The sequence below is a fragment of the Pleurodeles waltl genome, chromosome 6, assembly GCF_031143425.1.
Source record: "Pleurodeles waltl isolate 20211129_DDA chromosome 6, aPleWal1.hap1.20221129, whole genome shotgun sequence".
NCBI classification, from domain to species: Eukaryota; Metazoa; Chordata; class Amphibia; order Caudata; family Salamandridae; genus Pleurodeles; species Pleurodeles waltl.
In genome coordinates this window covers 662467775-662484919 of record NC_090445.1, presented here as the reverse complement: position 1 = coordinate 662484919, position 17145 = coordinate 662467775, and the positions used below count along the sequence as shown (strand labels likewise).

At 46.9% G+C, this 17145-nt stretch overlaps 1 protein-coding gene across 1 annotated transcript in view; it reads left to right on the top strand.

The window, feature by feature from the left end:
• The window catches only part of LOC138300119 (fish-egg lectin-like), a 66813-nt gene extending 64503 nt beyond the window's left edge, over positions 1-2310 (top strand). The window contains exon 4 of the mRNA XM_069239038.1: positions 1019-2310. Coding sequence (XP_069095139.1) covers positions 1019-1163 — 145 coding nt within the window. The 3' untranslated portion in view covers positions 1164-2310. The remainder of the gene's footprint in view (positions 1-1018) is intronic.
• Positions 2311-17145: the final 14835 nt, after the last annotated feature.

Sequence of the window (17145 nt, the reverse complement as noted above, 5' to 3'; positions counted from 1 at the left end):
ATAAAAACAAAGGACAAACACAAAACAAGACAAAAACGAAGGAGACTCATCTTTTTTCCTGCTTCGAGTATGGAGCTCACTTGCTCCCGAGCGCCTCCAAAATGCGGCTCCCGAGGGTGGGGGAGTGGAGGGTGGGGAGGGAGGGGAGGGTGGTTTGTTTTGTATTTTGTCTCCGAGATTATGATTATATCTAGTTACTTTTTATAATTCCATTAATCTATCGAACAATTCGATACTAAAACTAATATTGGTACTCCAATGGAAAATGGAACATAGGACTGCTGCTGGCCCCAAGGTTCAAGCAGATTATTGAGCCACATTCAATCTTACTTCTGTTCCATGGCTTCCTTTCTATTATCCGTGAACCATTTCTCTCCATTGGCTCTTTGTTCTTCCAATTTTCTCTTTGAGTTGTGTTGTGACGGGCAACTCCAAAGATGGCTGTTCAAAATGACATTTACATTGCACCTTTCAATGGCATCTACAAGGAATCCTCCAACTTAGACATTAGGAGGGAAATGGGAGGGACTGACATGGTGGGGTCCTTGGCACACATGGAAAGAGAGGGTGAATTATTTTGGGCATAAAGAAAGAGAGTAGGCACAATCCACAAAGACGTAATTCTGGAAATTCAAGAAAATGTTTTATGAATTCATAGAAAATAGTTTGTGATTCAGGCATAGGGCGAACTGTCAGCACCTTGGCTCGCATGGCAGTGTGGGGCGAGTAAGTTTTAATGTGCGATACCCGGCCTGACCATGCATACTCATAGCTGACAGCAGCTTCCGTACGCTGCATTTTAGGGGCACTGAAGCCCAAGTGCCTTCACATGTTTAAGCCCTTACTGTGTACCATACAAATGTTATTTGATTGGTCACTTCTCTTTACAGTAGTAAAGTGGGCAGTAACAATCTTCTACGATAAGTACAATAATACTCTCTCTCGCAGCTTTACATTTTTTGAAATCAGAATTTGTAGGTGAAAATCTGAACTAAATTTCCTCCCAACTGTATTGTAGGAATGGGATAACCGCAAGCAACCCGATTGGAACATCTTGGAGCCAGCTGAAGTACAAAGCCCATAAGTTTAGTCACCTGTCATACGACCTGGGCCTGCTTTGGATCCTCACCAAGGACCAGATGATCCTCAGATGCAAACTGTAAAGCAGAAGAGCTGTGCCACTCTTTGCTGTTCCTTGGCGTCTCCTATTTCTTTGCCTCTATTCTACTATCAAATGCTGTTTTTCACATATGAGCTCACTTTTTACCCCTCACCTCTTGACAACTATTTTTCTTTACCATATACTTCAATTCACCAAAACGCCAGAGATGGCGAATGTGACATCACACACTACTTGACCACTGATAGTATCACAGAATTGTACCCTTCTCCCTTACTTACTCCCACAATACCTTCCTATTTACTGCTGCTAGACTAGTGGAAAGGCAAGCAGTGGAAATACAGAAAGTAAATAGGGCTCATCAGAGTCCCTTTTACCTTCTTTTCCTGTCACTGCCTTAACAATCAGTTTAGACCAGAGGTTGCAAAAGCTGTGTCAGGACTACCAAAAGGAAAGCTAGTGGTAACACAGGTTACCTGGTGTCCCCTTGTAGGTGTCAATGCCCATTCTCTCCACTGTTTCTTCTGTCACACATTCTTTACCTTTCACATCTTGTTTCATAGGTGCAAAATATCCACCAACAGAGGCTCCTCTGACTCCACCAAGGTTTTAGTCAACTTAAATGGCTAATCTAAGGTCAGTAGTACACCACCAGGTTTGGTGGAGAAAGACTGCCAGGGGAAGTTAGCCAGGTGTCCATGAACCTGTAGGGTCCCCACCTAAGCTTGTTAGGAAGAACAGACAAGTGAGTAATGAACCCATACTTTGAGGGTCAATTTCAGTGCCCACATTTGGTGGTGGACATTCTGCCTTCAGCAACCGTCACTGGTCAATTATCTGCCAGATGTTCTCTCTATGAAGTGGATTCTCCCATGGCAAATGGAGGCACTTTGGTGAAGAAATGTTTGTTGCTAAGGCTGAAAACTAAAAATGTGGTGACTTTCCACTATTGGTTTGGCAGAGGAGGGCAAATCAATTGTAGCAGCCAACAGAAAATCAATAGACTTTGAATCAGCCCTTCTTTGTCTTTCACCCAGCTCACTTTCTATTCCCCTCTTATTCAGTCTCTCCCACTCTAGCAAAAGTTCTCCTTCTCTTTTTCATTACACCCATCAACCTCTATGTTCGCCATGCGATGTACCTGAACAGTTTAAGTTAATTTAATCAATTAAAATCTTCATGTAAGCATATGTGGAATTTTTTCGTCTTTTTTAAATACATTACATTGAGTGTTCTCCAGAACGTACATCAAAGACAAATACAGTTCCCATCCCAATTAATATGCAATCCGCAATCTTGCATCTGTCAATGCTCTCCCTGTGTCTTTCCCACCCCTCTGCAGTTGTTACATACATAACACTCATTAACAGATGGCCAAAAAGGAGCTAATTTCCTTGTCCGAATTCCACAGTAAGCACCTGTAGGGTTTTTTCAGAATTCCTCTAAATTGGACCCAATCTCGTTATCTCCTCAAAGATTTGTGTAGGCAACCCTTTCTCATATATATATTGGGCCTTCCATACTCATGCAGGGATCCATTTACTTTTGCAATTTTGAGCAATCTTCCTGTTTGCAACCAGGAGAGAAATTCACAAACAGTCCACCCTATATCTGCTCCACCTCTATGTGTAAAAATGTCAGCCCTCAGTCCCATGGGATTTACCATCCAAACATTGTAGGAGGCTGGCCTGGCTTGTAGTGGGTACCAGAGGTACTTACACCTTGTGCCAGGTCTAGTTATCCCTTATTAATGTAGAAGAGGTGTTTCTAGCAGCTTAGGCTGATAGAAGGTAGCTATGGCAAAGCAGCTTAGGCTGAACTAGGAGACATGTAAAGCTCCTACTATACCACTGGTGTCATATGCACAATATCACAAGAAAACACAATGCACAGAAGTACTAAAAATACATTTTTTAAACTTTATTTTTATGATAATGTGCCAAAAGTATCTCAGTGAGTGCCCTCAGTATGAGGATAAGTTATATACACAAGATATATGTACACAAATTAAAATTATGCAGGTAATAGCAAAAGGAAGTAGTTTAAGCAATGTAAAGTTACAGTAGATTGCAATAGGAGCACATAGGTATAGGGGCAACACAAACCATATACTCCAAAAGTGGAATGCGAACCACGATTGGACCCCAAACCTATGTGAGCTTGTAGAGGGTCGCTGGGACTGAAAGGTAGGTGTAAAGTGCACCTACTACCCCCAGAGAGCACAGAAGTCGTGATAGGGGGATTCTGCAAGGAGAACAAACACCAGCAATGCAACAACAGTGGATTTCCGGACCTGAGTACCTGTAAGACAAGGGGACCAAGTCCAATAGTCCTGACAGTGTTGAGAGTGGGCAGGAGCCCAGGGAATGCCAGCTGAGGGTGCAAGAAAGCTGCCTCCGGATGGAAGAAGCTTGGAGTTCTGCAAGAAAAAGGATGACTAGGAACTTCCCCTTTGGAGGATGGATGTCCCATGTTGTGAAGAAGCTTGCAGAGGTGTTCCCAGGCAGAAAGACCGCAAACAAGCCTTGCTAGCTGCAAGGGTCGCGGTTGGGGTTTTTGGGTGCTGCTGTGGCCCAGGAGGGACCAGGATGTCGCCACTTGGATGAGGAGACAGAGGGGGCGCCCAGCAACGTAGGGAGCCCTCACAGAAGCAGGCAGCACCCACAGAAGTACCTGAATAGGCACTTAGAAGAAAAGTGAACCGGAGTCCACCCGAAGTCACAAAAGGGAGTCCCACGACACCGGAGGACAACTCAGAAGGTTGTGCACTGCAGGTTAGAGTGTCGGGGACCCAGGCTTGGCTGTGCACGAAGGAAATCCTGGAAGAGTGCACAGGAGCTGGAGCAGCTGCAAATCCAGTGTGCCACAGACACCTCTGTTTCCAAGATGGCAGAGGTCTGGGACACACTGGAGGAGCTCTGGGCACCTCCCCTGGGAGGTGCAGGTCAGGGGAGTGGTCACTCCCCTTTCCTTTGTCCAATTTCACACCAGAGTGGGGCTGGGGGATCCCTGAACCGGTGTAGACTGGCTTATGCAGAGATGGGCACCATCTGTGCCCATCAAAGCATTTCCAGAGGCTGGGGGAGGCTACTCCTCCCCAGCCTTCACACCTATTTCCAAAGGGGGAGGGTGTTACACCCTCTCTCAGAGGAAATCCTTTGTTCTGCCTTCCTGGGCCAGGGCTGCCTGGACCCCAGGAGGGCAGAAACCTGTCTGAGGGGTTGGCAGCAGCTGCAGTGGAGACCCCGGAAAGGCAGTTTGGCAGTACCCGGGTTCTGTGCTAGAGACCCGGGGGATCATGGAATTGTCCCCCCAATGCCAGAATGGCATTGGGGGGACAATTCCATGATCTTAGACATGTTACATGGCCATGTTCGGAGTTACCATTGTGACGCTGTACATAGGTAGTGACCTATGTACAGTGCACACGTGTAATGGTGTCCCTGCACTCACAAAGTCCGGGGAATTTGCCCTGAACGATGTGGGGGCACCTTGGCTAGTGCCAGGGTGCCCACACACTAAGTAACTTTGCACCCAACCTTCACTAAGTGAAGGTTAGACATATAGGTGACTTATAAGTTACTTAAGTGCAGTGGTAAATGGCTGTGAAATAACGTGGACGTTATTTCACTCAGGCTGCACTGGCAGGCCTGTGTAAGAATTGTCAGAGCTCCCTATGGGTGGCAAAAGAAATGCTGCAGCCCATAGGGATCTCCTGGAACCCCAATACCCTGGGTACCTCAGTACCATATACTAGGGGATTATATGGGTGTACCAGTATGCCAATGTGAATTGGTAAATTTAGTCACTAGCCTGTTAGTGACAAATTTGGAAAGCAGAGAGAGCATAACCACTGAGGTTCTGGTTAGCAGAGCCTCAGTGAGACAGTTAGGCATCACACAGGGAACACATACAGGGCACATACGTATGAGCACTGGGGCCCTGCCTGGCAGGGTCCCAGTGACACATAGACTAAAACAACATATATACAGTGAAATATAGGGGTAACATGCCAGGCAAGATGGTACTTTCCAACACAACCCCCCCAAACGAAGGACAATAAGACTAGCCGTGACCTGATGAGTCTTCATTGTCTAAGTGGAAATATCTGGAGAGTCCATCTGCATTGGAGTGGGTACTCCCAGGTCTATGTTCCACTGTATAGTCCATTCCCTGTAGAGATATGGACCACCTCAACAATTTAGGATTTTCACCTTTCATTTGTTTTAGCCAAAGTAGAGGTTTGTGGTCTGTCTGAACAATAAAGTGAGTGCCATACAGTTATGGCCTCAACTTTTTCAGTGTCCAGACCACAGCAAAGGCCTCCCTCTCAATGGCAGACCAACGCTTTTCTCTAGGGGTCAACCTTCTGCTGATAAAAGCAACTGGTTGATCCTGGCCCTCAGAATTCAGTTGTGATAAGACTGCCCCTACCCCTAATTCAGATGCATCAGTTTGAACAATGAATTTCTTGGAGTAACATGGGCTTTTTCGGACAGGTGCAGAGCACATGGCCTGTTTGAGCTCCTCAAAAGCTTTCTAACAGCTAACTGTCCACAATACCTTTTTAGGCATCTTTTTACTAGTGAGATCATTAAGTGGGGCTGCTATGGAGCCATAGTTTTTAATGAATCTCCTGTAATACCCAGTGAGGCCTAAGAAGGCCCTCACCTGGGTCTGTGTTGTAGGAGGAACCCAATCCATGATTGTCTGGATTTTCCCCTGCAGTGGTGCAATCTGTTCTCCACCTACCAGGTGTCCCAGGTAAACCACCTTTCCCTGCCCTATCTGGCACTTTGAGGCGTTGATAGTGAGGCCTGCCTTTTGCAGGGCCTCCTAAACTTTCCAAAGTTGGACCAGGTGATCATCCAAGGTGGAGCTAAAGACAGCAATATCATCTAGATATGCTGCACTAAAAGCCTCCAACCCTTGCAGGACTGTGTTCACCAACCTCTGAAAAGTGGCAAGTGCATTTTTCAAACCAAAGGGCATCACTGTAAATTGGTAGTGCCCTCCTATAGTTGAAAATGCAGTTTTAGGTTTAGCATCCCCAGCCAATTTGATCTGCCAATACCCTGCAGTCAAATCAAAGGTGCTTAGATACTTGGCAGATGCCAGTGTATCTATGAGCTCATCTGCCCTGGGTATAGGGTGAGCATCAGTTTTTGTTACCTGATTGAGACGTCTGTAATCAACACAAAACCTCTTCTCCCTTTTTCCATCTTTTGAGTGAGGCTTTGGTACAAGCACCACAAGGCTCGCCCATGGGCTTTCAGAAGGTTCAACCACTCCTAGATCAGCATTTTCTGAACCTCTTGTTTTATGCAGTCCCTGACATGGTCAGGCTGCCTATAGATTTTACTTTTGACAGGCAAGCTGTCTCCAGTATCAGTTGTGTGTTCAGACCAAGATATGGTGCCAGGCACAGTTGAAAAGAGTTCAGAAAACTGTCCAGGGAGATTTATGCAGTTGTCTTTCTGTTCTGCAGTCAGACAGTCTGCTAAAACTACTCCCTCCGCTAAAGCATTCTCTTCAGTGGAGGAGAAGAGATCAGGGAGAGGGTCACTCTCTTCTTCCTGTCCTTCATCTGTTGCCATGAGCAGGGTGAGATCAGCACTGTCATAGTAGGGTTTTAGGCGGTTGACATGAATCACCCTAAGGGGACTCCTGGCAGTGCCCAGGTCTACCATATAGGTAACCTTACCCTTTTTCTCAACAATTAGATGGGGTCCACTCCATTTGTCCTGGAGTGCTCTTGGGACCACAGGCTCCAATACCCACACCTTCTGTCCGGGTTGGTACTGAATCAGAAAAGCCTTCTGGTCATGCCATTGCTTCTGGAGCTCTTGGCTGGCCTGAAGGTTTTTACTGGCCTTTTTCATGTACTCGGCCATTCTGGATCTTAGGCCAAGTACATAGTCCATTATGTCCTGTTTGGGAGCTTTTAAAGGTTGTTCCCAACCCTCCTTCACAAGTGTTAGTGGACCTCTTACAGGGTGTCCAAATAGGAGTTCAAAGGGGCTGAAGCCCACTCCTTTCTGGGGTACCTCCCTGTAAGCAAAAAGGAGGCAAGGTAACAGGACATCCCATCTCCTCCTGAGTTTTTCAGGGAGTCCCATTATCATTCCTTTGAGAGTTTTATTAAACCTCTCTACCAGTCCATTAGTCTGTGGATGATAAGTTGTGGTGAATTTGTATGTTACACCACATTCCTTCCACATAGCTTTCAAGTATGCAGACATAAAGTTGCTACCCCTGCCTGATACAACCTCTTTTGGGAAACCCACCCTGGAAAAGATTCCCAGGAGGGCTTTTGCCACTGCAGGTGCTATAGTGGTCCTTAGAGGAATTGCTTCAGGATATCTTGTGGCATGGTCCACAACCACCAAGATAAACCTATTGCCTGAAGCAGTAGGAGGGTCAAGGGGGCCACCTATGTCAAACCCTACCCTTTCAAAGGGGACCCCAACCACAGGTAGTGGAATAAGGGGAGCCTTTGGTGTGCCACCAGTCTTGCCACTGGCTTGGCAGGTCACATAAGACTTACACAAATCTTTTGTGTCCTCTGACATCCTAGGCCAGTGAAACAGGGGGACAAGCCTTTCCCATCTTTTGATCTGGCCCAAATGCCCAGCCAAAGGAATGTCATGTGCCAGAGTTAGGAGGAACTCCCTGTACTGCAGGGGAACACCAATCTCCTGGCTGCTCCAGGTTTTGGGTCCCTTGCCTCTGTGTACAAGAGGTTGTCCTCCCAGTAAACTCTATGTGAGTCACTGACATCCCCATTTTGCTGTTTGACAGCTTGCTGTCTGAGATCCTCTAATGTGGGACAGGATTGCGGTGCCGCACTCAGCTCTTCCCTGGCAGGCCCCCTCCATCCAAAAGCTCAGCAGTGTCTGATGCCAGCTCATCTGGTGAAGGTTCTGCACAGGGAGGAAATTCTTCTTCCTCAGAAGGAGAATCATCTGTAGAGGGAGGGATAGTGGGTAGGGATTTACCCTTGCTACCCCTAGCTTTAGGGAGCACTTGGTCCATTGTTCCAGGATACAAGTTACCCTGTCCTTTTTGCTTTTTGGCCTGAGCCCTTGTCAAAGCAAAAATATGCCCAGGAATGCCCAGCATTGCTGCATGAGCCTCCAACTCCACTTCTGCCCAAGCTGATGTCGCTAAATCATTTCCTAGTAGACAGTCTACAGGTAAATCGGAGGCAACCACAACTTTCTTTGGACCAGTAAACCCCCCCCCCCCAGTTGAGATTCACAACAGCCATGGGGTGGCTAAGAGTGTTGTTATGAGCGTCTGTCACTTGGTACTGCTGACCAAGTAGGTGTTGTTCAGGGTGCACCAGTTTCTCTATCACCATGGTAACACTGGCACCTGTGTCCCTGTAGGCCTGAACCTCAACACCATTTATTAGGGGAAGTTGCTTGTACTTAACCATATTAAGGAGACAAGGAACCAAGGTGGCCAAATCAATTGCACCTTCAGAGACTAACACAGCCTCTGTGGTCTCCCTAACCAGACCGACCCCAACTAAATTACCAAAAGTGTGCCCAGCTACTCCCTTGGATTGGCTATTAGTAGGTTTGCTCCCACCACCACTGCTATTACTAGGGGCAGTTGAATTTGCAGTAGGGGTTGTGGTAGTGGGAGGTTTGGTGTTTTTCTTTAGACAACTGGCATCAGTTGTCCAATGGCCTTTGACTTTACACAAATAACACCAAGGCTTTTTAACTTGATTTGAAGAGGATTTGGACTCACCACTCCCACCAGAGGATTTTTGTGGGCCTGATGAAGACTCAGTTTTACATTTGTCCCCACCCTTGTCAGAAGACTTACCATCCTTCTTCTTGCAATCCTTGTCACCCCCTGTATGACCTTTTCTGTTCACTCTTGTTCTGACCCATTTGTGTGCCTTCTTTCCCAATTCTTGGGGAGAGGTCAGATATGAGTCCACTAGATATTGGTGTAACAAGTCAGACACACAGTTATTCAGAATATGCTCTCTCAGAATAAGATTATACATGCTTTCATAGTCAGATACTTTACTGCCATGTAACCACCCCTCCAAGGCCTTCACTGAACAGTCAACAAAGTCTATCCAGTCTTGTGAAGACTCTTTTCTAGTGTCTCTGAACTTAATCCTGTATTGTCCATCCAAGACTGCATCCTTCAAAACTACAAAAGTGTTAGCATCACTTTCTCTAACAGTAAGGAGCCTATCCCTACCCTTTCCAGTGAAAGATAGCCACAATATAGCAGCCCACTGCCTTTGATGGACCCCCTGTACCATACAGGCCCTCTCAAGTACAGCAAACCACTTGTTGATCTCATCCCCCTCCTTGTTAGGGGGGACTATCTTGTGCAGATTCATGGAATCATGCTCTCTAACAGGATTACTATCAGGAATACTGCTTCTTCCACCATGGGGTCCAAACCCCAATCTCTGTCTCTCCTTCTCCAGGTCTAGGGATTCCCTATCTAGAGCCAGCTGTTGCTGTTGCTGTTTAAGCTTCAGTCTGGTCTCTTCCACTCTCAACTTTTTGAGTTCCCTTTCTAGCATGGTGTCTTCAGGGGGGGTGGGTTGGGAATGCTTGGACACAGAAGATAAATTGGAAACAACAGAGGGAGATCTGTCCCTAACTGACTGGACTCTAATAACCTGGCCTCCAGGAATGAAGACACCCCTACTATGATGGGAGCTTCCATTACTACCAGCATTACTAGGTGGCCTGCTAAGGGGCAGATTTGGAACAGAATCCTCCCCACCTCCCTCAAGGTGATCCCCTGAGTCAGAATGGGAGCATTCTATTAACCTCTCATTTGAAGTGCCTGTTTGGGACTGATCATTCACAATAAGCATGTTATATAGAAACTCTGTTGTGGGGTCTATCTAAGCAGAGACTCCTTAGGCTCTTGTAATTCAAATTGTCATAGGTAGTATTGACCATTTTAAGAGCAGACTCTACATCAGACATGATAGAAGAAGGTTTAGAGACAGTGAGAAGAGAGAAAAAGTTTCAGAACTTTTTAAAGAACAGAGAAAAAAAACTTTTTCAAACTTTTTAGAAACTTTTAGAAGTTTAGAGAAACTTTTCAGAACTTTGTAAAAAGTTTAAGAGGAGAAAAGCAAAACATTTTGGTTAGGTGTACATACACTGAACTTGTTTTGTATATTATTCTCTTATGAAAAGTACACAATGACAAAGTGGGAAGTAGTTACAAGTACTTATCCCCCCGCTGCACAACCAATGTAGGAGGCTGGCCTGGCTTGTAGTGGGTACCAGAGGTACTTACACCTTGTGCCAGCTCCAGTTATCCCTTATTAGTGTAGAAGAGGTGTTTCTAGCAGCTTAGGCTGATAGAAGGTAGCTATGGCAAAGCAGCTTAGGCTGAACTAGGAGACATGTAAAGATCCTACTATACCGCTGGTGTCATATGCACAATATCACAAGAAAACACAATACACAGAAGTACTAAAAATAAAGGTACTTTATTTTTATGACAATATGCCAAAAGTATCTCAGTGAGTACCCTCAGTATGAGGATAAGTTATATACACACGATATATGTACACAAACCCAAATTATGCAGGTAATACTAAAAGGAAGTAGTGCAAGCAATGTAAAGTTACAGTAGATTGCAATAGGAGCATATAGGTATAGGGGCAACACAAACCATATACTCCAAAAGTGGAATGCGAACAACGAATGGACCCCAAACCTATGTGAGCTTGTAGAGGGTCGCTGGGACTGTAAGAAAACAGTGAGGGTTAGAAAAATATCCCACCCCAAGACCCTGAAAGGTAGGTGTAAAGTGCACCTACTACCCCCAGAGAGCACAGAAGTCGTGATAGGGGGATTCTGCAAGGAGAGCAAACACTAGCAATGCAACAACAGTGGATTTCTGGACCTGAGTACCTGTAAGACAAGGGGACCAAGTCTAATAGTCGCGACAGTGTCGAGAGTGGGCAGGAGCCCAGGAAATGCCAGCTGAGGGTGCAAGGAAGCTGCCTTCAGATGGAAGAAGCTTAGAGTTCTGCAAGAAAGAAGAGGACTAGGAACTTTCCCTTTGGAGGATGGATGTCCCACATTGTGAAGAAGCTTGCAGAGGTGTTCCCATGGAGAAAGACTGCAAACAAGCCTTGCTAGATGCAAGGGTCACAGTTAGGGTTTTTGGGTGCTGCTGTGGCCCAGGAGGGACCAGGATGTCGCCACTTGGATGAGGAGACAGAGGGGGTGCCCAGCAACGTAGGGAGCCCTCACAAAAGCAGGCAGCACCCGCAGAAGTACCTGAACAGGCACTTAGAAGAAAAGTGAACCAGAGTCCATTCGAAGTCACAAAAGGGAGTCCCACGACGCCGGAGGACAACTCAGAAGGTTGTGCACTGCAGGTTAGAGTGTCGGGGACGCAGGCTTGGCTGCGCACAAAGGAAATCCTGGAAGAGTCCACAGGAGCCGGAGCAGCTGTAAATCACTCGGTACCCAGCAATGCAGTCTAGCGTGGGGAGGCAAGGATTTACCTCCGTCAAACTTGGACTGAAGAGTCACTGGACTGTGGGAGTCACTTGGACAGAGTTGCTGAGTTCCAGAGACCACGCTCGTCGTGCTGAGAGGGGACCCAGAAGACTGGTGATGCAGTAATTTGTTGCCTGCGGTTGCAGGGGGAAGATTCCGTCGACCCACAGGAGATTTCTTCAGAGCTCCTGGTGCAGAAAGGAGGCAGCCTACCCCCAGAGCATGCACCACCTGGAAACAGTTGAGAAAGCCGGCAGGGTGAAGCGATACAAGGTTGCTAGTAGTCGTCTTGCTACTTTGTTGCGGTTTTGGAGGCGTCCTGAGCAGTCAGCGGTCGATCCTTTGGCAGAAGGTGAAGAGGAAGATGCAGAGGAACTCTGGTGAGCTCTTGCATTCGTTATCTGGTGAGATTCCCAAAGCAGAGACCCTAAATAGCCAGAAAAGGAGGTTTGGCTACCTAGGAAGGAGGATTGGCTACCAAGAGAGGTAAGAGCCTATCAGAAGGAGCCTCTGACGTCACCTGCTGGCACTGGCCACTCAAGGCAGTCCAGTGTGCCACAGACAACTCTGTTTCCAAGATGGCAGAGGTCTGGGACACACTGGAGGAGTTCTGGGCACCTCCCCTGGGAGGTGCAGGTCAGGGGAGTGGTCACTCCCCTTTCGTTTGTCCAGTTTCACGCCAGAGCAGGGCTGGGGGATCCCTGAACATGTGTAGACTGGCTTATGCAGAGATGGGCACCATCTGTGTCCATCAAAGCCTTTCCAGAGGCTGTGGGAGGCTACTCCTCCCCAGCCTTCACACCTATTTCCAAAGGGAGAGGGTGTTACACCCTCTCTCAGAGGAAACCCTTTGTTTTGCCTTCCTGGGCCAGGGCTGCCTGGACCCAAGGAGGGCAGAAACCTGTCTGAGGGGTTGGCAGCAGCAGCAGCTGCAGTGGAGACCCCGGAAAGGCAGTTTGACAGTACCCGGGTTTTGTGCTAGAGACCCAGGGGATCATGGAATTGTCCCCCCAATGCCAGAATGGCATTGGGATGACAATTCCATGATCTTAGACATGTTACATGGCCATGTTCGGAGTTACCATTGTGACGCTGTACATAGGTAGTGACCTATGTACAGTGCACGCGTGTAATGGTGTCCCCGCACTCACAAAGTCCGGGGAATTTGCCCTGAATGATGTGGGGGCACCTTGGCTAGTGCCAGGGTGCCCACACGCTAAGTAACTTTGCACCCAACCTTCACTAAGTGAAGGTTAGACATATAGGTGACTTATAAGTTACTTAAGTGCAGTGGTAAATGGCTGTGAAATAACGTTCACGTTATTTCACTCAGGCTGCACTGGCAGGCCTGTGTAAGAATTGTCAGAGCTCCCTATGGGTGGCAAAAGAAATGCTGCAGCCCATAGGGATCTCCTGGAACCCCAATACCCTGGGTACCTCAGTACCATATACTAGGGGATTATATGGGTGTACCAGTATACCAATGTGAATTGGTACATTTAGTCACTAGCCTGTTAGTGACAAATTTGGAAAGCAGAGAGAGCATAACCACTGAGGTTCTGGTTAGCAGAGCCTCAGTGAGACAGTTAGGCATCACACAGGGAACACATACAGGGCACATACTTATGAGCACTGGGGCCCTGCCTGGCAGGGTCCCAGTGACACATAGACTAAAACAACATATATACAGTGAAATATGGGGGTAACATGCCAGGCAAGATGGTACTTTCCTACAAAGATGACACTAATTGTTGAAAGAACCTACTCCTAGAAAGTAGCCAAGACCATACTATCCCACACCTTATGTAGCAGGTCCCCTCCCTCCTCTAAGCAACACTGGCAGCGTGAAAAGGCCACCAACACCTAGTTCTCCATAATTGTATCTCATGAAGTATGTGCAGTGAACACAGTACAACTGAATAAGTTGGAATTGTTCCTCCACCACAGCATCTCTTGATGAGGCAAAGGTCTCTCTCCAGTCATAGTCTGTGAGAGGCCCCATGTCAGCCTCCCACATGGATCCCATAATTGGGAGAAAGAATCAGGAATTTTAATCATCAGTGACATAATAATTTGAGAGATGTTATGGTCTCAGAGATCATCCACCAGTATTTTAGCCTTAAGTGGATTGAAGTCTGGGGTGTGACACAACTGGATGTACCTAAAAATAAACCATGGTAGAGGTCAAACCACCTGCAACATGATAAAGGACTTCAAGGTCGCTCCCTTCGTCACACCCCCTAGCTTGGTTATCATATCCCATTGTCGGAATCCCTTGAGTTGAGTCAGTTGGGGCAGTAGGGGTGCCATTCCCGAAAGTCTCTCCCGCCACCCCAGCAACTTTATCGCATCATGCCAAGCCTTTCTTACCACCACATGGTCAGGGGAAGAGTAAACATACTGGTCCCTCCACCGAGGAGGTGTGATACTTGCACATTCTACACCACCCACTGATTTGAAGCGAATATTGGGTCAGTTATCCACCATTTGATAAGAATCACTGGTGGGCGGCTTTGTAGTAAGAATCTTATCCGCTGTTGCTATGCCCCCATCAAACGTGGATTTGTAGCATTTGCTTAAGGCAATTCTGGCTACTTCCTCCTACCAGAAGAAGCTCCCCAGGACTCTGTTGATTTTAATGAATAAACTCCTAGTGTGGATAATTCTATAACTCATAGAGTACTCTGGATAGAGAGACCATCATAAAAATCACTGAGAGGCCTAGGAGACACAGGGGAAGAGCTAGAACATAACAATTGTCTGCAGTCTTTCAAGTAGAGGTTGAAAATTGTGCTGCCATGCTCTTTGGGGATCTTGTGTGATATATAGGCATGCAGGTAGCGAAATCCCTCCTTTGCCAGCTGGGTGTTCAAGGCCCATGTTATCTTTGAGGGTTGGTCACTGAGGAGTAACAGTGGGGCCTATGGCCCATAATTATACTTTTTGACGCAAAACTGCTCAAAAGTAGTTTTGTGTCAAAAAGTATAGTGCCGGCTTGCCTCATTGCAGAGCGCCAAATTTATGGAATGCCACAAGCTGGCACAAAGGGTGAGATAGCGTAAACAAATAATGACATTAGCTGGGTGGGGGTGACGGTATGGGAGAAGGGAAGTTTGCACCAAATAAATTACGTTATGCTGGTTAGTGGCCAAAAAAATACCATTCATACCACATGACTCCTGTCTTAGAAGAGACAGGAGTCATGCCCACCACCCCAATGGCCAGCACAGGGAACCAGTGTCTCCTGGGAATGACCATTGCACCCTGGCACTTTAATTTAAAATACAAAATACTTATCTTTACTTACCCTATTTACCTGGTGTCCCTCTGGTGTGGGTTGGGGTGTTCCTGGGGCTTGGGGAGGGCACCTGTGAACCCATTCCATGGTGATCAACCATACCATGGAAATGGGTCCACAGTTCCCCTAATGCCTGGTCTGATCCAGGTGTAAAAAATTATGCACATTTGGCGCAGAAGGAATATAAATATGCCCCTTGGTCTCATTTAGATACAGGCTGGAAAAAGGCATTAAACGTGCTGAAGATCTGCTTCAGGTGGGGACTGAACCATTGCAGGTCCCTCAAACACAAGAACATTGTCAGCATATAATGTGATTTCGTCCTCAACATCTAGCACCCACTCAAATACCTTAATATGGGGATGGACCCTGTTCCATCCTGCCAGGGAGTCTATCGCTAGAATAATGAGAATAAGACAAAGCTGATGCCTCCATCGGGTGCCCCTCCACTCTGGGAAAATCCCCAACGTAGCCCTCCCAATCCTAACCTGTTTCATTAAATCTGTGTACTTAAGCCACATGTAGTGGCGAAACCGTGAGCCAAAGTTGAGCCTCTCTGGTAGGAGGAAGAGGTAGTCCCATCCTACGACTCTTAAGCTTTCCCAAAATCTGCCAGAGATCACATCAGTGGGCCCTGAAGGTTGTCCACCAGTACTAGTGTGTTTGAGACCCTCCTAATGAGTCTGGTTGCCAGTTTCAGCATAAAGTTTCATTGGTCTCTTGCCAGCAATTAGCGAATGGCTGATGTCAGGTGGTTCATCAGTGCCTTAGCAAGAACCTTCACCTCAACATTTAACAGAGAAATCATACAATAGAACCAGCACCACTCTACTGGCCATCCATGTTTGTGTATGATCATGATCTCAGCTAAACAGAGGTCAGTAGGCAAAACTCCCTGCTCCGCCGCCTTCATCAGCATAGAAGTCATAGTTGGAAACTGTTTAAATGTGGACAATTTAAAGAATCCCACTGGGAGCCCGTTGGGCCCTGGGCCTTCCTGACATTGAGCTGAGTGCCTCCAAGAGATCTTCTGCAATAATAAGTCCCCCCGAGATTCTCTCCCCAAGGGATCCAGACTTCTGACATGGAGGTCTCTGAAAAAGCTCTCCAGTCCCTCATCACTCAGCTGGGCCTCAGTAGAGTATAATTTGCCATACTAAGATGCAAATGCTTGAGCAATAGCCGTAACTCCCCTAAATGATTCCCCATTGTCTGTCTCGATGGGTGCTATAGGGTCTAGGCGTACTGTATTAGACCATAACCAGTGCAACCTTCATCTCGCTTTATAGCTCCATGTATAGTGCTGAATCGCTGTATCCTAGCTCTGCCCATTTGTATCTGTCCGAGGGCTCTGGTGTGTACCAGGTCCTGAAAGGTTGCTGGTGAGTGGGAGGGCAGCTTTTGGGACTTCAACTTTGTCACCCGGACCTAAAGGTCCAATACCATTTGCTATTGTCTTCTCTTAGCCCCATCTGGTAGCTAATAATGTAGTAATGCAGGGTGGCCTTCAAGGCCTTCCAGAGGGTCCCTGGGAACACCACAGAGCCTATGTTTAGCCGGAAAAGGGAATTTATTGACTCTAGAAAGTAGCGTTTATGGGCCAGGCTCACCAGTAGCCAAGAGTCCAAAAGCTTTTCCCAGAAGCCATGGTCCCTGAGAGGATCATACTAACAATGTCCCAATCATTTTGAGAAAAGTCACCGTCAGGAGCAGTGTATATATACGCAAAGTTCTGAAAGCAGCACTCTGAGGAGGAGACCTGATATGATCTGATATGCCTACATATCTACCAAGTGGGTCATGCCACTCTTGGTGAGTCTCGAGAGTGAAGCCACTAAGAAGGAGAATGGCCACCCCTTTGGGATCAGCTGGCGAACTCAACATGGTAGACCTGCAGGAAGCTCATTCTCGCCAAAAAGGGGCATTTGTTGCCCGGGAAGTGGGTTTCTTGTAGGAAAAGTATGCCTAGGTTCCAGTGTTTTGCCACTTTCAGAATTGCCCCCCACTTAATGCATACTATATTATATTATATATATATGAGAGCAGCTGCAGGATTGGTTCTTGTAAGGAAAGTTAACCACCTATACTGACTGGATCAGGCTCCAGCTATTGGCTGCTCCAGGAGCGCAGTATAGCAGCTGAAGAGAAGAGCAAACAGCAGAGGTGCTGAAAAGTGTGTGAACTGTGCACATTAGCAACGCACACTCTTT